Source organism: Grus americana, chromosome 4 (assembly GCF_028858705.1).
Source record: "Grus americana isolate bGruAme1 chromosome 4, bGruAme1.mat, whole genome shotgun sequence".
Taxonomy (NCBI): Eukaryota; Metazoa; Chordata; class Aves; order Gruiformes; family Gruidae; genus Grus; species Grus americana.
The window spans coordinates 29,178,047-29,197,112 of NC_072855.1; the positions used below are offsets into that span (position 1 = coordinate 29,178,047).

The 19,066-nt window shown below is 38.1% G+C and overlaps 2 protein-coding genes across 3 annotated transcripts in view; one reads left to right on the forward strand and one right to left on the reverse strand.

Moving 5' to 3' along the window:
- Nucleotides 1-1,271, reverse strand: part of FRYL (FRY like transcription coactivator) — a 181,300-nt gene extending 180,029 nt beyond the window's left edge. Inside the window, exon 1 of the mRNA XM_054823073.1 lies at nucleotides 1,063-1,271. The gene's annotated coding sequence lies outside the window, so the exon portion shown is untranslated. The remainder of the gene's footprint in view (nucleotides 1-1,062) is intronic.
- Nucleotides 1,263-18,541, forward strand: OCIAD1 (OCIA domain containing 1). 2 transcript variants are annotated; one of them, XM_054823109.1, is made up of 8 exons: nucleotides 1,263-1,472; nucleotides 2,295-2,379; nucleotides 6,408-6,461; nucleotides 6,945-6,992; nucleotides 11,226-11,355; nucleotides 13,539-13,747; nucleotides 15,102-15,251; nucleotides 18,096-18,541. In XM_054823109.1, exons 1-8 carry the CDS (start codon nucleotides 1,278-1,280, stop codon nucleotides 18,131-18,133), a joined length of 909 nt encoding a protein of 302 aa, XP_054679084.1. In that variant the 5' UTR covers nucleotides 1,263-1,277; the 3' UTR covers nucleotides 18,134-18,541. The 2 variants fall into 2 exon arrangements, with proteins under 2 accessions (XP_054679084.1, XP_054679083.1); XM_054823108.1 differs by having other exon boundaries at nucleotides 1,355-1,561.
- The last annotated feature ends 525 nt before the right edge of the window (nucleotides 18,542-19,066 follow it).

Sequence of the window (19,066 nt, forward strand, 5' to 3'; positions counted from 1 at the left end):
CCGGCCACTCCAGGCAGCCAAACCCATTACTTCACACATACTCCTTAGTCCATTTGTCCTAGGTCCTTCACATGCTCCCAGCGTTCATTTTCTAGTTGCATTCTCTACTAATTTCAGATGCTTCGCATCCACATTCCCTACTAATTTCAGGCACCTTCAAGCCCTAAAACTCTCCCTCTCTTATCTTCAGGCATGGCCCTTTTTTTGTACAGCCATCAGACAGTAGCAATTGAAACCTCTTCACTTGAATTCCAGGGTGAAGAGACAATGGCTTGCTCCAGGAAAGGCTGAGAGGGAGTGGTGCATTCCAGGCAAGTAGAGGCAGATCAGGATATGGTGAATTCAAGCTACAGTGCTGAATGTTTACAAGAAAGCACCACACCATACATTGCACTATCAGAAACATCTATTTTATTTTTTCCTCAGCTTTTCCTGATTTCTGATAAACTGCAGGCATCCCCTTATGCTGCCATTTTAACAGCACTAGCTAGAGGCAAGCACATCAACTCCTTCTGATCTCCCACTTCAATACAATCCTAACCACCAAACTTCTACCACTTTTAAGTTCAGACAGCTGCCCGCTAGGTCCTTGCTTGGTCCTAATTCAAATAAACTTTTTTAGGTAACAGGCATCCTTTCTTTTTCGTTAATTCTGGCCACATATCTTTAGCAACCAGTTAACATACCTATTGGCAACATACCTAACGTTCAAGCTAGGCATGGACAGATAAAAGTCTTTCGTTACCATTTATCAAAACCAGCAAGTCAGTTACAAAGCCAAGAAGTATCAATACAGATATTATCGCCATGCAAAACAAAACCAACCACATCAGGATTACATTTAAAGGGATTCACTGCTTCTGAAGCAGTGCTTGCTCTCAAACATATTAGAGGGTGGCATTCTCTAAGCAGACAGGAAACAAGACAAAGCACAGGAAGGAAACATTTTTAATTGAAACGAATGCTCTGAGCCCCAGCCCTTAACTCAAAGTCCTTCCACTGCCCTCACTCAACTTTCCCAGCGAGGAAATACAATTGCTGAACCCAAATAAACACACGGACCTTGGCCACAACCCCAAGTTCACCAGCAACAGCGTCTAGGCAGCACCGCGGCCCTCACGGCCTACCCCGAGGCCCGCCCGCAGAGGTTCTCCACCGAGTTTCCACACAGAGGAAGGCTGCGGAGCGCGGGGTTTAAAGAGCGTCCACCGCACAGGCAAGGCCCGAGCAGGAGCCTTAGGGCCTAACGATACTTAACGGGGGCGCTCGGTCCCGCGATGGCGACTGTCCCTGGCCGCTATCGCGGGACCGAGCGCCGCCAGCGGCTGCCCCCCTGTTACGGTCTCCACGCATGCGCATGCCTCCACTATCGCGTCGGCTTCCGGGTCAGCGGTCGTTCGTATTGCCCTCCCCGTCCCGCCATGGAGGCCGGGCAGGGTCCTGGCGGCGGGGAGGTCGGCGACTCGGCCGAGGTATTGTCGTTCGCTCGGTGGCGTTGCCTGTGGGAAACCGTGAAAGCTGCGCGGGAGCCCCGTGGGGCTTGGGGTTGTTTCCGCTGAGGGTGAGGCGACAGGCTCGGGGCCTGCACACACCCTCCGCAGGCCGGGGAAGGCGGGGGGGGATTCCTGTCAGCCTTTCGCCCACCACTGCCTTGAGCTCCCTGGCGGCCCGCGGAGGTGCGGGAGTGGTGCCCTTGAGGCCTTTCCGGCGGCCTTTCGTGGGGGTGGGTCCCGGCAGGAGGTGTTCATCTCGGTACCGGCGGCCTTCTCGCATCTGCCCTTCTCCCGGTCGGTGATCTGGCAAGGTGCCTGGTCGTACGCCTTTCACGACAGGAGAGGATCACGCACCTCTGGTAGAAACTTCTTACCCGCTGGCACAGCAGCTGGCCAGCTCGCACTAAATATATGCGTGTAAACAGGCAACACACATCGTGTAATTAAAACTCTGGCAAATACTTGTAAAAGGGATTTAATGTCATAATTCATCAATTTGGAAGGCTGGTTGCCAGGACCAAAGCAAGCTTTTCTGAAGAAAAAGGAGTGGACTGAGTTGGGATTTGAGCATGCACAAAATATTTTCTGCTTTCTTAGGTGTTTTGTAGAAGCATCGGATATCTTTAATGATGTATTTCATATGACTTTTATAGACAAAAGGCACCGGTTCCTTAAATATAGCTGTGTGAAAGTACAGGTACTACAAGGTGTGAAAGTTAGATGAAGTTTTTAATTTAAACACACCCCCCCCCCCAACCTTCCTTTTGCTCATTCTTTTCTAATTTATTTCCCTAATAAAAGAGGGAAGTACCTAAGCCTTATGTGCCGACAGAGGAGGAAAGAAGACTCCTCAAGGAATGTGCTGAAGAGAGTGCCCGGTATAGAGGTGAGATCAGTTTGCTGGTAAACTTGGTTTGCTTTTCTTCCACCCTTAGTTTTTGTTGTTATCTAGGCATTAAGGAAGGCAGGCCCAGGTCAATATATCACAACAGTTCATTAACAAGCTTCACGTGGTCTGACATTGCACCCCAGTAAATGTTGATCCATGTAGGATTTACATTTATTAAGAGTTTGCAGGACAGGAATTTTGTAAAAGGTGCAATGTATTTTGTAAGGTTTATGCTTTATAACAAGATCCCTTCATATTTTAAATTAATATGCCTATTAAAAGTCTGAAAACAGATACATTTAACAGAGTCTCTCATTTATTTATATATCTAAATATTCTTTTTTTTTTGTTATTTCCACCTTTTTATTTTCAATTTTTGTTGTTATCTTTAGAATGCAAGAATAAAATAGTTTAGCTTTTAACCATTGCTTTCCATCTTTCTGGAGACTTGTGAAGAGAACAATGTATAAGTGGTTACTCAGCTCAATTTTTGGAGAAAATTTCTGTGTCTATGTGGCCAGATGTTTGGTCTTTTTTCCCCTGTAAATAAATCTAAGATTCTCAAGCATCATTCTGCAGTCAGAAATTATTTCTGTACTACAGCTAGTACATAATAATAAACTTGCATTATTTTCACAGAATACTCTGTGTGTCATCTTAATTTATTTGAAATATCAAGGTTATGTTGTTTGGTTTTTTCCTTCTCACAAAACATTGGGAATTGATGGCATTTCTTCTTAACACTGTTTCTGTAATCCAAAGGTTCAAGACTATACCTGTTTTTTATATACCTGGTCAAGAGGTTTGACCAAGCTTTCTGATGTGATTGTTCCCCACTATTTTATCACGCACTAGTAGATTACTCCTGATGCTGATAGGTGGTTTAGCAGAAACTGGGACAGACGAAGAATTTAGCAGCTGATAGGCTAAATTTAGCACACTGGGGCTCTGATTTCTCCTGGCAGCCAGTACTTTCAGGGGCAACTTCTAAGGCATTGTGATTTTCAATTAATGATTCAACGTTCTGCTTTATCTTTCTCCACTGCTTTGGGATTCTCCTCTTCCACTTCTATTCAAATACCTGGGAATCTTCACCTTGTTTGTTAAAATCTAGCTATTTTCCGTATATTTTTGTAAATGAAAAGAGTCAGGTTCATTAGTAGTAAGATGGCTTAAGGTTATGGCTTATTGATAATCTCTCTCCTGGAAGACAAGAGAGGAGGGAGTTGTTTGTTCTTGAGTTGTTCTGCTGTGAGTTCTTGATTAGCAACGTAACTTACTGCCCTGTTCATTTTTATACAGAGACTGAAGAAACAACGTGATGCTATTGTTAGAAAGCCCCAAATTAGTGTCTTCAGTAACTTCACTTTAGGGAGCTACAACAGTAATTGAAAGATTTATTTTTTTCAGGAATTGTATACTGTGTTGTTATGTCACTGGGAGAGCCTAAAGCCTGTGGCTGTTTTCTACATCTCCTGTCTTTGTTTCATTGTTTTGCATTACATGCACCTAGGTTGTTGCATTCGCTGTATTAAATATAGATGATTTGAATACCCCTTTGCAAGAGGTACGGGCTGCCTGTGTGACTGCCCTGACGTCCTCACTTCTTATTGTATCAATTCTTGTTAATCACAGATATTACTATAATTTTGGGTGTTTTCAGTTTGTTTATTCAAATTTCAAGCTGTAGCCAATTTTTACCAGTTGTTACAAACCCTCTCTGCCTTGCAGTAGTTTCTATTGACAGCTTTTATTTCAGAAATGCTTGCTAGTCATTTCATAATTCAGTTTAATATATGCTTTACTGGTACTACCGATTTTTAATCACATTATCATATAATATAAATTCTAATACTGTAAAAATTCACATTACAAACTACAGTTTTATCCTCCACACTTTTAATCTCACTAACAACATCAAACCAGATCGATATGGCTTTTTCCCCATAAAACCATTTTGACTAGAGTACATTACATTCCCATCCTTAATTATGTGCTGTTCATGTATCAGCCTTCCATTATTTTTCATAGGATTTACTGTGTTCCTGAAGCAGAAAAAGTACTTTTTGTCCATAGCAGTGAAAAGCATTGATATGTTCTGATTTATTAAGCTATTTTGGGGTTTTTTTTCCTACGCTTGAATAATTATTCGTATTAATTTTTATCTATGAACTAAATTTTCATTTACATATTACTCTTTTAATTCCTAGTTACCATTTTAGGTATGCTCACATACTAGCACCTGTTTCCACTAAAGTGCATAACCTGTCTTTGATGTCCAGAATATTTGTGTTGGGCCTATAAATCATTTGAAACCTCTAAAGGTTAGACTGAAATCCTCTGTAATAAGTTATTTTGGATTTTTTTACTTTTTTAAAACCTCCTCTTTGTTTTGTTTTTCTTTTCCTCTTACAATTTAGCTTCAAATCTGCACTATATCAGAAAATCTAGGTCTAGAATCTCTAAAAGCATGAGGGTTTTAATCTCTAAGAGACTAGAAGATTTTATTCTTTATTCTGAAGTGTTACTGTAATCTTGTTTGTGAACCGAGGAGCCAATACTTTTAAGAAAAAGTGACATCCAGTCATATTTACCCTAAAATGCTGGTTGGACTCCTAACCTAGTTTAGATTCATCAGAATTTGTGAATCATAGAATCACAGAATGGTTAGGGTTGGAAAGGACCTCCAACCCCCCTGCTGTGAGCAGGGACACCCTCCACTAGACCACGTTGCCCAAAGCCCCATCCAACCTGGTCTTAAACACTTCCAGGGATGGGGCATCCACAACCGCTCTGGGCAGCCTGTTCCAGTGCCTCACCACTCTAACAGTAAAGAATTTCTTTCTAATATCTAATCTAAATCAACCCTCCTTCAGCTTGAACCCATTACCCCTTGTCCTGTCACTACACTCCCTATTCCTTGTGAAGGAATAAACTGTTAGTTTGCAAAGTATATTTTAAAACCGTGCTGTCCAAATTCTAAAAAATATAATTGCTCTTCAAATATGGACTTAATTAGCAGATTGTGTGCATCAAAACACTATAAACATCTATTGCTGTTGCAAAAATTTCTCCTGTTGGTGAAGTCGTGGAGCCTTTTTGTAACATCTATGTTTTCAGAGTTGCTTAAAATGTAATTTAATCATGACACATCTAAATCTTTAATGTAATTAACTTTAGTCTTCTGTCTTGTTCGTTATTTCAGTGTCACTGTATCTTGTGTAGGCATGGTGGTCTTTACGAATAGTTTCAAAGTTAATCTTCCCAATATTATAATTATCATTGCTTGAAATAAGCATTCCTTTTGTTTCTTGCCATCTTCAAATGCTCCCTGCCACCTGAACTCTTTCAGTCTAATAAAAATCAACATGAACTGTTAAGCCGATTGTGATAGGCAGTAATGCTGTTCCACGTTTGTTGTCTTTTCTGCGTTCCTGACCCTACCCCGAGTTGTATAGTTTGATCCGTAAGCTACAGAAAAAGCTGCCCTGTTCTTTAATTTGCTGGTGAATAAAACAGGTTACCTAATTTTAATCAATGTAGCTCTATAAGAGTTGGACTTTTTCCAAAGTTCTTATGTTAAAACAAAATCCAGACTTTTGGTTATCCAAAATTTTTAGAAGTACTGGCCTCTATGTAACTGCATTCTGTCCTGTAGAACTGTGTATGCTTCTCTGGTTTAAAGTTCTGCATCTTAATGCTGTAGCAGTTCTAGCTAGACTTGGAATCTTGTCCTTAGAGCTTTAGCCCATCTGGCATTGGCTTTTGTATTTTAGGAAGGATGAAGTCTAATGAAGACAGGATGACTCATTAACCAGTACTGCATAATTTGTAGTAGGTCTCAAAAACCGGAATTGAGAATGTTTCATAATTTTTATACAGTTTGTTAATTTATATATACACACTTATATTCTTATACAAATGAGCTTAGCAAGGCCTAGCAACTCTCATTTTATTGCATATTTTTAATTGTGGTTGAAAATATTGAAAATCATATTTTAAGCAACTTTTCTTCTTCTTCACAGCTTTTCCTTTGGCTGCAGTGAGCATGCTTGCTACTAGTTTCTTAATTAGAAAAGGTAAAGTGTAAACATACTTTGGGTTAATTTAGATTTGCTCAGATGAAATATTTCTGTTGTTAATAAAGCTACTATAATAATACAATGTCTAATCTACTTGTAATTAAAAGAAGTTCAGGCTCTTCAGCTACATGACTTGCAGTTTCTTAAACTAAAGAAGGAGCAAACCTTTAAATTAAAATCAAATTCATGTTCATTTTATATTGTTTGACATTCAATATCTCAGTGATTATGAAACAATATATTCTATTGTGTGTAGTAATACTCTGTGATACAGTTAAAGAAGTAATTCTTAGATCGTTATAATTTTATGGGGAATTCAGATTTTAGGCTTTCTTGAATTTTCTTCAATGTTAAGCGTAAAAGAGTAACCTGCAATTTACAAACATAACTACAAACTAACCTACAAACATAACTACAGTTGATGTTTTTCAGTTTAATTCTTAATAACTTATTAGTAATTACTTTGATCCTCATTTTCAGGTGTTCTAAGAGATAGCTCAAGATTTGGCTCTTTTACGAAAGTTGCATGTAAGTAAAAGCTACATATAAATTCAGCTTGTATTCATTCATGCCTTAGGTGCTGGAGTCTGTTATGCAGATGTAATTCCCATGAGACTAGGTGGCTGATTCACTGTGACTCCACTCTATATAGGATCATAGAATCATAGAATATTTCAAGTTGGAAGGGACCCATAAGGATTATTGAGTCCGACTCCCTGCTCCTCTCCTTGCAGGACTATCTAAAACTAAACCACATGACTAAGAGCATCGTCCAGATGCTCCTTGAAGTCAGAGAGCCTTGGTGCCATGACCACTGTCCTGGCGAGCCTGTTCCAGTGACCAACCACCCTGTCAGTGAAGAACCTTTTCCTAATGTCCAATCTGAACTTCCCGACACAGCTTCATTCCATTTCCTCGTGTCCTGTCGCTGGTCACCAGAGAGAGGAGATCAGCACCTCCCACTCTGCTGCCCACCTTGAGGAAGCTGTAGACTGTGATGAGGTCATTCCTCAGTCTTCTCTTCTCCAAGCTGAACAAACCAAGTCACCTCAGCTGCTCCTCTTGCCCTTGAGAGTCTTGCCCTCAGACCTTTCACCATCTTGGTCACCCTCCTCTGGACACACTCTAATAGTTCGATGTCCTGCTTATATTGAGGTGCCCAAAACTGCACACAGGACTCTAGGTGGGGCTGCACCAGTGCAGCGTAGAGTGGGACAATTGCCTCCCTTGACCGGCTAGCTCTGCTGTGCTTGGTGCACCTCTTAGCTGCCAGGGCACACTGTTGACTCATATTCAACTTGCCATCAACTAAAACCCCCAGATCTCTTTCTGCAGGACTGCTCTCCAGCCTCTCATCACCCGATTTGTATGTATAACTAGGATTGCCCTGTCCCAGGTGGAGAATCCAGCACTTAATAGAATCATAGAATCAATGTTTACATTGGTACAACTGTGCCTGAAGATAGGGGTAAATGATCTCATACAGCCGATGAGCAAGTTTCACTGTGCTGCAGTTAATTCTATCAGTCAGCAACTTTTTAGCTATGTTTCTTGACTACAACATCTCATACTGCGAGAACCTATTCAATGTCAAGAGGAAGAGCAATTAATCTATTCACCGTCTTTGAAATTGTGCAACACACTTTTGACAAGTTTTGTCAATAGGCTTTCCGTAAAATTACAAGATTTCAAATATGCTTGACAAGTGTAATGTAAGAATTTAAGATAAAAAGATTGTAAATAGGTACTGTACAAGCTTACTTTAAATTACTTTGCCAGAGTACACCCACCCCTCCCTTCCGAATTTGAAGGTCTTTATTCATGCGTCTCACTTGTCCCATTCAGGCTATTTTAGTGCCTTTTTTTCCTGGACATTATGTATGTACAATTGTAGGAAAACAGCAATTTCATGTGAATGATTTTGGATTAAGTATAATAAAAAATAAATTAACCTTTTCAATGAAATACATGACAGTAAAACAGGAAGTTGCCATCTTGCCAATCTGCCCAGATACAGCCAGTTACTTTTACCCTCTTCCCACTGAAGTAAACGGTAAAACCCATGATTTGTGGTGGAGGAAGTGTTGTTTAAAGCAGATAAATGAATGTGAGAGACTAGGGCTGCCATTTGTTTATGCTAAATTCCACTTGCTGTCTTTGAACACCAAAAAATGTTATAACATAAACTTTTCTAATACCAGGGAAATAGTAATTCTATTCTTTATCTCCTGCACATTTCTAGTTAAGGGCTACATTCCTCCTATTTAATAGAAATAAGTTTTGAAATCAAGTGAAAAAAATAAGGAGCAGCTGGACTGGACCAGCTATTCTTGATGTTAAGGTTATAAGCCAAAACACTTCTGGCTTCTCCTTTTCGATGTACACTGGTAGGCATATGGATGTTCATTTTGTACTGAAAGAATTTTCCATAAATGTGTTTTGGTTGGTTTTCGGTAGGTAACTTTGTGTGATTTATATGCATTTTAAATACGGGGATCTTTCTGGGACACAGTTGAGGTGTAAAAGGCCTGAGTTAAGCAGTTTTCGTTTCATCGTCATATTGTTTAGGTCAGATGCCCCTACTGTCTACAGGATCTTCCTGAAAACTGTTGCCAGGGACATAGTTTAGAGGTCCAAATTATGTCTCATAATTTAACTGCACATTCCTCCTGCAGTGAAATCTGATTAAAGGAAGCAGTGCAGTTGTGTTTTGGTTTGGGTTTTTTTTTCCCCTCCATGAGCTCTGAAAGAAGAGCATATGTAATTCCAGGGCCCGCTGCTAGCTCATAGCAAGCTGATGTGGAATAACAGTAAGAAAGTTCTTGCTTTTCTGGTGTCACTGATCTGAGCACACTGCTTCTGCATCTATTGGTTACAATAGTCTGTCTTTGATAATGGTGTGTGTCACTTGTGATTGATTGTTAGATTCTTCTTCTGACAAGTATCTATGCCTGATTACAGTGCTTGGTCTTTTATATCTGACTAACATAGTTGAGTCAGGATTTTTTTTAGTCTCCATCTTGCATCTTCCCCTGCTTTGCCCCTCTTGGTTTTATCTGGAAGTTGAGAGGTGTTTCATTTTCTAGATAGGAATTTTCAGATTTCAGGATGATGTTCTGCCTATAGGAATTATTCATAACTTTTCTCGGTAGTCCTCTAGGCACTCTGACAAGTTAATGGAACTTCTAGTTAGTCATGACCACTACACTACACTGACACCATCCCCTTCTACATAGAGATATTGGTCCTCTATCCCTTTTTGGCAGAGAAGGGTAAGATCTATATGTCCTACTTCATGTTAGCCTGTAGTCGGACCTTTTATCTATCTGATCAGCTTCTCTAAGGTCTTGTCACGGTGAATGCAGAAGAAGCAGAGAGCAACGGTGTCTAATTTACTGTGCTGACTTCAAAAATGTGGATCATCTTGCTGTTAGTTCTGTAATAAGAGAAACCAAATATTTTAGCCAATAATCACTTTGGGTGAAACATCTTTCAGAGAGATGCTTCCACTTTTCTTAACTGGAAAGCCCCAAGAAAAGGAGACTTTCTCTTTGTAATTTATGCCAAGATTAGTCACCTTTGCTGCCTAGCTTTATTTTATATTTAGTTTCAATTCTTGTTGGACCGTTTTTCCTTTTAGGGGCTTGTAATTTTTCCCTTTGCACATATTTATAGTGTTTGAGGTGTCTTCCAATGTTTTTGACCTGCTAAACAGCTGAACCCTTACATTTCTCATTTGTAAACTTCACTCATAGTTGTGGCTGTTCTTCTCTCTTCCCTTGGAAAAGCATTTTTAAACTTCTTTTGAAAATACAAACATTAGAACAAGAATCACAATTTCAGTACCAGTACAGCAGGGGAGGGTAAAATCCCCTTTTATATTGATTCCCAGGCAATGTAATCTACAGCGTGAGGACCTCAGAGGATTAATGTTACTGGTAATTAACTCTTTCCTGACGTAAAGATGATTGAGGGTCTTTAGTATTTGTATTTAGAAAATACTCGTCCTTTTCTCCTACAAAGTCAACAAAATTTCTGTTAATTGCCATTGAATCCTTTGTGCTCCTTCATACTCTGACCCACTCATGAAAGTTGAAGGAGCCAGTTGATGGAAATCATCAGTTTTAAGCCCAGAAAGAACTAGCATCATAATTTCTTCTTATGTCCTGTCTAGCAGATGGAAATATCTCATGCACTAAATTGAAACCATTTGCCTAGAGATTGCAAGGGTTCAGCTAATTCAGTTGTTTGCCCTCTGGCACCCATATCATAGAATCCTCTTCAGATGATACTGAGCCTAATCCTAAGTTTATTTAGACTTTTCTTCATACTAGTGAAAGCCTTTTCAAGATCTGACTGTTCTGATGGATTAAATTAGCAGAATTTACTACTTTTGTTTATTCCCGACTGGCTTATCATCTTTGATAGTTAATTGTTCTGGATCTTGGGGAAAAACTGGTTGCAGTTATTTTCCTTTTTATGTCACCTTTCATTCCTCAAGTACTAGCTGAAATCATCTGATGCTCATGCCACATCTAAATCATTGCTCTGTGTATCTGTTCAGCTGTTGCATTTGTTTTTATACCTTTTGTCTGCAAAAGAAGCAGAGAGGGATGATTACTGCGTGGTTTTGATTTAGATCTAAACTGGTTTTTTTCTTTTATTCAATATACTGTATAATATATTTGAAATTATTATTTTAAAACTATGTTGAATGTTATGATACAGCATATAAAACTGTCTTTTTTTCTTTTAAAAAAGTTGCTGGAATGTGTGGATACCTGGCTGGAAAGATATCCTACTTGCCAATCTGTAGCGAGAAATTTAAGAAACTGAAGGATTCCCCAATAGGAGATGTTCTACGACAAGCTCAGAGACATAGTTCACATAAGTAAGAATTTAATTCTCTTTTAAATTTAAAACTTATTTTTGAATAGGACATTTTAAACACTAACAGATCAAGGCTACATTTGCACCTTTCAAAGACCTTCAGAGCTGCACCTTCCCTCTTTCCTTTATTACCTCAAATCTACCACTTTCAGGAAGCTGTATCTGTATCAGTTGGCCAGCTATAAAATACACATTTTGAGCTCTTTACATAGAACTGGTCACTTTGAGGAGTAGAAAAAGAAACATTTTAATTAGCAAAATGTATTCCTTGTAAATTAAGATGTTGTTTTCCCATTGAATTTACTTACAGTAGTGTGACAGCCGAAGTTGCCTTTTTAGTTTAGAAGTAAACTAAGTTAACCGAAATAAAAGTGTTACATTCTGGAAGTTTTTCCCATAGTTTAGTTTGATTGAAGTAGGAAGAGGGTGGAAATGATTTCAGTGTTTATCAAAGGAAAGAGCTCAGTAAACAATATTAGTGCAGGAAGAAGCATGGTGGTCAAACTTACAGCTGTTTGTTTAAATCCTTTACATCTGTAACAGCATTATGCTGTACATATGAGAAACTCATCAGGTTCTTAAAACTATTTCCTGTTTTGTTCCAAAATGTTTTCTACCTCAAGTGGTTTTTAATTGCAAACTACTTTCAGAATATCTCACTTAAAGCCTTGATTCAAAACTGGAAGAATAATGTTTGGATAGTGAGTAGTAGTCCTGCTAGGTATGTGCTAAGATTTGTCAAATGTTTATAAAGGGCTTGATTAAATTCTTAAGTACTTTATAAATTCACATTTATGACAGTTTTGTCTGCAAGATTTACCTTTATTCTGAAATGTTTCAATTTTTATGGCATTGAATGCAATTTTAGGAATTACCACTTTATACATTTACTGTATAAACTCAGCTGAATTGGAGCTGGACTTGTCCCTTCAGTCCCTGCAGTTTCTAATAAGAAATTGTCATGATCATTAACTATGTTTACTCTAGGTGAGAACCTGTTTAAATGCCATCATCTGCTCCACCGATAAGTCCCTTCAACCTTTAATGGTCCATTCTTTTGGACCTGTAAAATTTTATTTCCTAAGTGATAAATTATTTTTTCTTGGTTGAATGGTTAATTTAAATTAATTCAAATTGCATTATTGTCCATACATGCTACTCTTAAGTCAGCAACAGAAATCATTACATTTTCATAGTCATAAATCTACTAATTAATGTATTTTGGTAATTCTTATTTTCAGGTAAAAATAGGTAAAAATAGGGAGCTAAAAGATTAGATAGTTCATTAAAGCTGTGTTTACATACACTTTAAAAATATAATTGAGGCAATAAAATGGCTTAGCTCTGTATGTTTATTGTGACAGTAAAACAGACTCATTGTAAATGTTTTTCATATGAAAGGAAAAACATTTCTTCTTCTTAGCTGAAATTTAAAGCAAAAAATGAATAGGGACATTCTAGTGGCACCAAACAGTGGCATTCGTGATAGAGACATGTTGTGTGGTGGTTTGCAGGGTCCTTCTGAGTATGTAGTGAATGCTTTAGAATATCAGGCATCGGTTTCCAGAATATTATTTATATGATCTTACTTTTCTCTCTCTTAAGAGAAAATTTGTTAATGTTTCTGCTGAATTCAGCAACTCAATAAACCTTCATAATTTCATTTCCCCAAGATAGCTCTTCATTCTCCTTTTCTTCTGCTGTTCAGTACTGATCAATTACAGCAGCTTCTAATGATGAATGGGTTTAAATTGCAAATTCTTCCTAAAAGGCCTTTAAAAATAACTATAGTTGATGCTACCAGTAGTTACATGGGCACACCCTGTACTATTTGTGTCTGATGTGCTTTTTCTGTCTGAAGACTCCCTGGGGGGAGGGATTGTCATTTTTGTCTCGTAAAGTGCAAAATACTTTGTCTCTTTTGTCTTCTGTTCTGGAGATTTTCAGGTATGTGACAAGTTTCTGGGAGGAAGGGAAGAGTGTTGGGGATGGGACTGTGTAGATCTTTGCAATGTAAAGAAAACAAAACAAACCACCTCAAACTTCAAGATGATAATTCATGTTGGAAACTAAACTATTTAAAATAAAAGGGTATTTTCTTGACCTACACATATTGTTACTTTTATAGTTCAATTTTTAACTTTAGTATTTCTGTATTTAATATTTAATTGTATTATTTTCCAGCCGTTCCAGTCGGAAATCTGAATTTTCAGACATGCCTTCTCAGTCATTTACTGAATCTTCTTCTCCAAGAGCTGGCTTCCCACTTTCTTCTACCTATTCAGATGATTATAGTTCAACAGATAGAGCCCTCTCAAGCTATGAACCCGTTCCATTCAGTGCTTCCCTGAATGAATCTTCACCCACAGGAATTACTGATTACACTGTGCAAGGTGTGTTTTGTCTCAGGACTACAAACTGCTAAATATTAAGGACTCCTGCCTTTCTCTTAGATACTTCTCTTACTGAACTGTGTATTTTCATCCCCTGCAAACATACACGGTACAATATAGTGGTTTTGAATGAAACAGCCTGAAGTTCCCAGAATTGTTTTTACACAGAAGGTAAATAGATGTATGATTTTGTATTTTAACTGTAAACTAAATTCAGGGTTTTTTCATGTTTTGTAGCTCTAATTGCAAGTAAAGATGGTAAATTAACTTAAAAGGTTTAATCTGTTGTGAAACTAAACCTGCAAAAGGCTTGGCCTGACTTGAAGGTTTTTTTGGTTGAAATGAAGGTGAATACGTCATCCTTTCACTGCACTAAGGAAGCCATAGTCTCTACCATTTGTCTGCTAGTCTTTCTGAGGTTATTTCATTTTCACCAACGGTGGTGCTGTAACTGCATACTACTATCATTCACTGATATGAAACTGTTTTTTATAATGTGGCAAACGTTTAAATCTTCTGAGAACTGAATGCATACTGTGTTCTATCCAGCAACAGGTGATTTTCTCACAGAGAACTAAAATGGTTTTCAAGTACTTTTCTGGGCAGCTGTTCCCCTCCTACCAGTATGAACTCTGTCCTCAGCTACTGCAGGGGAAACACACGATTCTGAATTCAGGTCTCTCTGGTACACAGAGGAGGAAGTTACTGTCAAATGCAGAGTTTTGTACCTTGAATTAGTTTGGATTTCTTAACTCCTTTATGGAAAAGGTTTTATTTCACAAAAAAGCCCTTCCTTAGAACTTGGTTTTAGTTATATAAAAGTATCAGATGTAAATATGTCTAGGAAATTACAATTAGAAGAACCTTAATTATAGAACCAAGATTCTGAATTATAAATTTAGATAAAAGGATAAAATGTTTATCAGGTGACCTATGATGGATGTAGTCCTGATTCTTTGAAAGCAGAATTTAAAGCCCAAATGCAAACTCTTGAGCTTCTTTTAGATTTCTCTTCAGAAATCATAAATATATGAACTGTATCATTATAAATTTTACATAAAGTGACCAGAACTATTTTATCCATCAACAGCACACGGTTGTTAGGATTTCCATTGGGTAAAATGAAGAGAAGGAATTAACTGCCTATCTTCCAAAGCAGTTTGGCAAAATGAAAAGGATAAAAGGAATGGATTAATTAAAGACCACATACATCTCAGTTGCATTTAGAATTGCAGCTGTCCTGCTCCTTTTCAGTTGGGATTGAGCTGTAATCAACTGGCAGTCTAGAATAGGTTGTAGCCAAGTTTTGGTGCGTGACACCATTTCTAGTATTTGGTGTTTGTTTTGTTTTCAGATCCTGCTCCAGTTCCAGAAGAAAGTCGTAAAAAAAAAGGCATCACATACGAGGAATTAAGGAATAAACACAGAGAGACATATGAGGTAATGCTACCACCAAAGGCAGAAACTCCAAGCAAGTTTTCACAGGAAAAGCCAGTTAAGGAAGGTAATCTACTGATTTACAGAAATACGTAGTAAATTCAAATATTGGCAATAATGTTAAAAATGGGTTAATTCTGCTTAACCTTTAATCAATGTATTTTTACAGTATCTGCAGGTATCTCATATGTGATGTGGTCTGTAGTTTCATATTTCAAATTAATTTTTTTTTCAAAAATATTTATTTTTCCAATGGCAAATTATAATTCCTCTTCTCCAACTATTGCTTGGTGCCAGACCGAAAATCTCGAAACTTTTGGTTTGTTGAATGTATCGAGCAACCTCTTTCAACAAAGAATTCTCTGAGCTCAGAGCTATAGTGAAGAGTTTTAGCTGTGGAAGGGGGTGTATGTTTTAGATAGCATTGTTCTCTCAAAATAGAGCACATGGTTGATGGTTTTGAAGGGGGGTATTTATTTTTATGAATTGTTTCATGTGGAATTAGAGGATTTCTATAGAGGCATTGTTTGTAGAGGTTCATTTTCTACATTAAAACTCAAAGGAAGGAAACAGTATTTGGCAGCAATATTGAGATTTGTTTTCACAGTGAAAAACAAAACTTTACACAGCAAAATAAGAATGCAATGTCCTGAAGAATAAGATGCCATTCAGTCAACTTTTTGACTCCATCAGTTTTTTGAAGAGACACAGAAGCGATTCGTAATTGCTTGCTGTAGAACTTTTTTATTTAGCGTGACATCTGTGAAAATGATGTTAGCAAGAGGAGTGTTTGTCCATTTAACACACTGCTGGACTAGTCAGCTTGAATCGTTTGGGTTTGTATGCAGTGTCCAGTCCAGTCTTGTCAGTCATGTTGCAACAAGATTTATAGGAATAGCTAACGTCTCCTATCAGGCATAACAGGTGGTAATAAGTATAGAAAAATAGACTAATGCAGAAAGTTCTGAAGCAGTAATAGTAAGCTTTGGAACAGTGTTGCTTAAGAGTGTCAGTCTGTTTCATGCTTGTGAATTACTTTCTCCAGATCATCTGTCTTTGGACAGATCTACATGGTCTTGAAATGAAAATTATAAACAATTATCGGGTAATGATTTAAATCTGTTATTTCAAGGATGAAAGCCTTTTTCTCCCATCATGTGACTAAGCCAAATGAGACATTAAAAAGCCATTGAAGCTGTAATTTCAGATTGCTTCTAAATTCTATCAGCTTGACACTTCATTGATTTACATGCTTCTTTTTCAACATGTTTCTCCACAAATAGAAAGCCTAGACATGTCACTTGAAAACCATACACAGAAATTTTAAGCAACATTCTGCAGACCTTGCCATATTCCTAACCATTCTATGATTCTATGAATCTTGTGTCTGTGAAATGAGAATATGCATTCATTGTTTTAGTTATTTGAGGTCTATAAAAGACCTCTATAAAATGTTGATCAAATATTGCATTCTGTCTCTCATGTTGCTGTGTTCCACTTGAAGGTTATACTCAGGCTCTGAGAATAGAACTACGCTGAGCAGTGCATGAGATTTGTAAATAAACTTTTAAGAGTATCTCTTTGTATTTGTAGGGAAAAAGAGTAAGGAGGGAATACAGAAGTTCAGAAGTGTTTTACAAGTGGAAGCGCATTTAAATCTACAGTTCAGGGATTCTACTGATGTTGCGGGCTAAGATCTGATTTAGCTTCTTGTGTCATGCTGGACCCGTTACTTGTATGCCTGTTCATACGTCCCGAGTCATTACCCCTTTGTTCATCCTCTTATCTCTGTGTCGTGGGAACCAGGCTAGCAAATAAGAGATAGTGGTTTCTGCCCTCTGTTGCAAGGACATAAGGGAAAACAAACCATGTTTGAAACAGTTTTAAGCATTCCCTAACTTCCATCTGGTGATGCCCTCCCCATTCATTATAGCCGTACAAACACGTGCATCTGCGTGGTGATCTGGAGGGACCATTTCCCAGGGAAGGAGCGCAGCCTGCTCAGCTGCCGTGGTTAATAGCAATGGAAATCATGAGAGCTTCTCATTGTGCCTCACTGCAGTGTCAATCAGCTTAAGAGATTTGTCGGCGTGTTATGCTAAGTTTGCTGACATCTCACTGATACAAGAACTGTGCATTCTGCTCTATTCCACTGGTTCTACTGCAGATTGGTATTAATCAACAGTGGTCTCAGTAATTAACCTGCAAGTAGGTTTATAAAGGGGTGCTGGACTAGTGTCAACATTCCTACTGGACCATCTAGATCCATCCTTTACCCCGCCAGTGGTGACAAGTCAGTTACAGACTACTCTGCAGCTCACTTGCAAGGGAGTATCTTTTCACCCTCTGATTGTTGTTCAGTTACGCATGACACGCTTCTGAATAAATCTGTTAAGACAAGTACCCTGGTGTTTTTCTACTCTCTGACTCACTCCTACACTAAAGGAAACTGCCACATAATAATGGCTGAGTAGTTTCCTAGTAGGGATTACTGATTTTTGTTTGTTTGTCTTTCAATGTGTTTTTAACTATCCTGAATCCATCCAATTGTGCACGTAAGGAGATTATGTAGCCATGTTATTTATTGTAACATTCCTTGCCTGTTTCCTCCAATTGTCTTTGTTTCATCCACATGTTACATTTGTTTCAAAGTAATTACAAATTTTGTAGAGCAGGAATTAGCACAGTAGGCCTCTTGACTGAATATTAATTCATTAAAGAGTAATGATTAACAAATTCTTCTCCCTATTTATTCAAAAGTAGCTTTAATTAGATGTCTGTTGTGCTGTGACTGACACTCTCCCCACTCCCACTTAAAATGACAATGCATTTCATCATCCTTTTCAGTGCTAAGATAAACTTTTGCAGTTAAATTAAGTCATCTGTGACTACTTTTTCTTCTTTTCTTTAGTTAAAGTAAATAAATACGGAGATACCTGGGATGAGTAAGAGCTGAATGAAGAACCGAAGAGAATTACCTCCTGTCAGCTAACTTGAACTTCATCTAGATTAGTCACAAGTATCAGCACTTTTGGTGTGTTCTGCCAGGCACAGCTATTAAGAAATGAGGAGAAAATCCTGACTTGCAAAAAGATTTTTTTAAAAAAAAGTAATTAGGCTTAATTTTTTTTAATTTTGCATAAATGGCAAGCGAGGTTATTGTGAGGTGTCATGACTGTAAACCATTTGTGCTGTTGTTTAAGAATGAGAAGGATAACTGGCAATAACTACTACAAATGTATCGCAAAAGGTAAAAAATATATGTAAATAAATGTGATCACGTGTATTGGGAAGGGAAAAATATCAGAATCTTCTCAAATTTTCAAGACTTGCATTAAAAGTTACCTGTAGAACTCACCTCTCACTTTGTTTTGTCTGAAGGGGATATGTTGTTGTCATGCTTGCCTAGTAATATTTGGAATGATACTGTCAACTATTCGGGAAAAAGGGCTGCAGAACCTAGCCACACACTGTGGACTAGCAGCAGAGCAGTGTGAATGAGAAGATTATTTTGGGGGGTATGGAGAAATGAGGAGGGAAAAATGGGGAGGGGGGAGATGAGGCTGCTTAGAGAACCGATGCTACTTGTAACAATGAAAACAGGACGGTTGCTTTCAGAAGAGCCAATCTGCAAAAAAAAAAAAAAAAAAAAAAAAGGAATGTGCTAATCAGATAATCTTCAGGTTGTATCAGAAACTTGACTTGCAGAGACTGCTTCTCGTGGCCATGATGAGAGACCTCTGAAAATACACAAAGTCTGCCAGAATGGTATTGCTGTGGGTTTTGTGCGCTATTCCAAAGCTGATTAGATTTATCATGAAAATATTCACACTTATGCAAGTAACAGGAGGCAGAAGATTTAGATGATAAAACCGGAGTGGG

Excerpts from the sequence above, each read along its gene's own strand:
- OCIAD1 (XM_054823108.1), top strand. The coding sequence starts at position 1,358 with ATGCCTCCACTATCGCGTCGGCTTCCGGGTCAGCGGTCGTTCGTATTG. Across the intron at positions 2,380-6,407 it reads AGAGAGTGCCCGGTATAGAG|CTTTTCCTTTGGCTGCAGTG; the intron begins GTGAGATCAGTT and ends TCTTCTTCACAG. Across the intron at positions 13,748-15,101 it reads TACTGATTACACTGTGCAAG|ATCCTGCTCCAGTTCCAGAA; the intron begins GTGTGTTTTGTC and ends TTTTGTTTTCAG.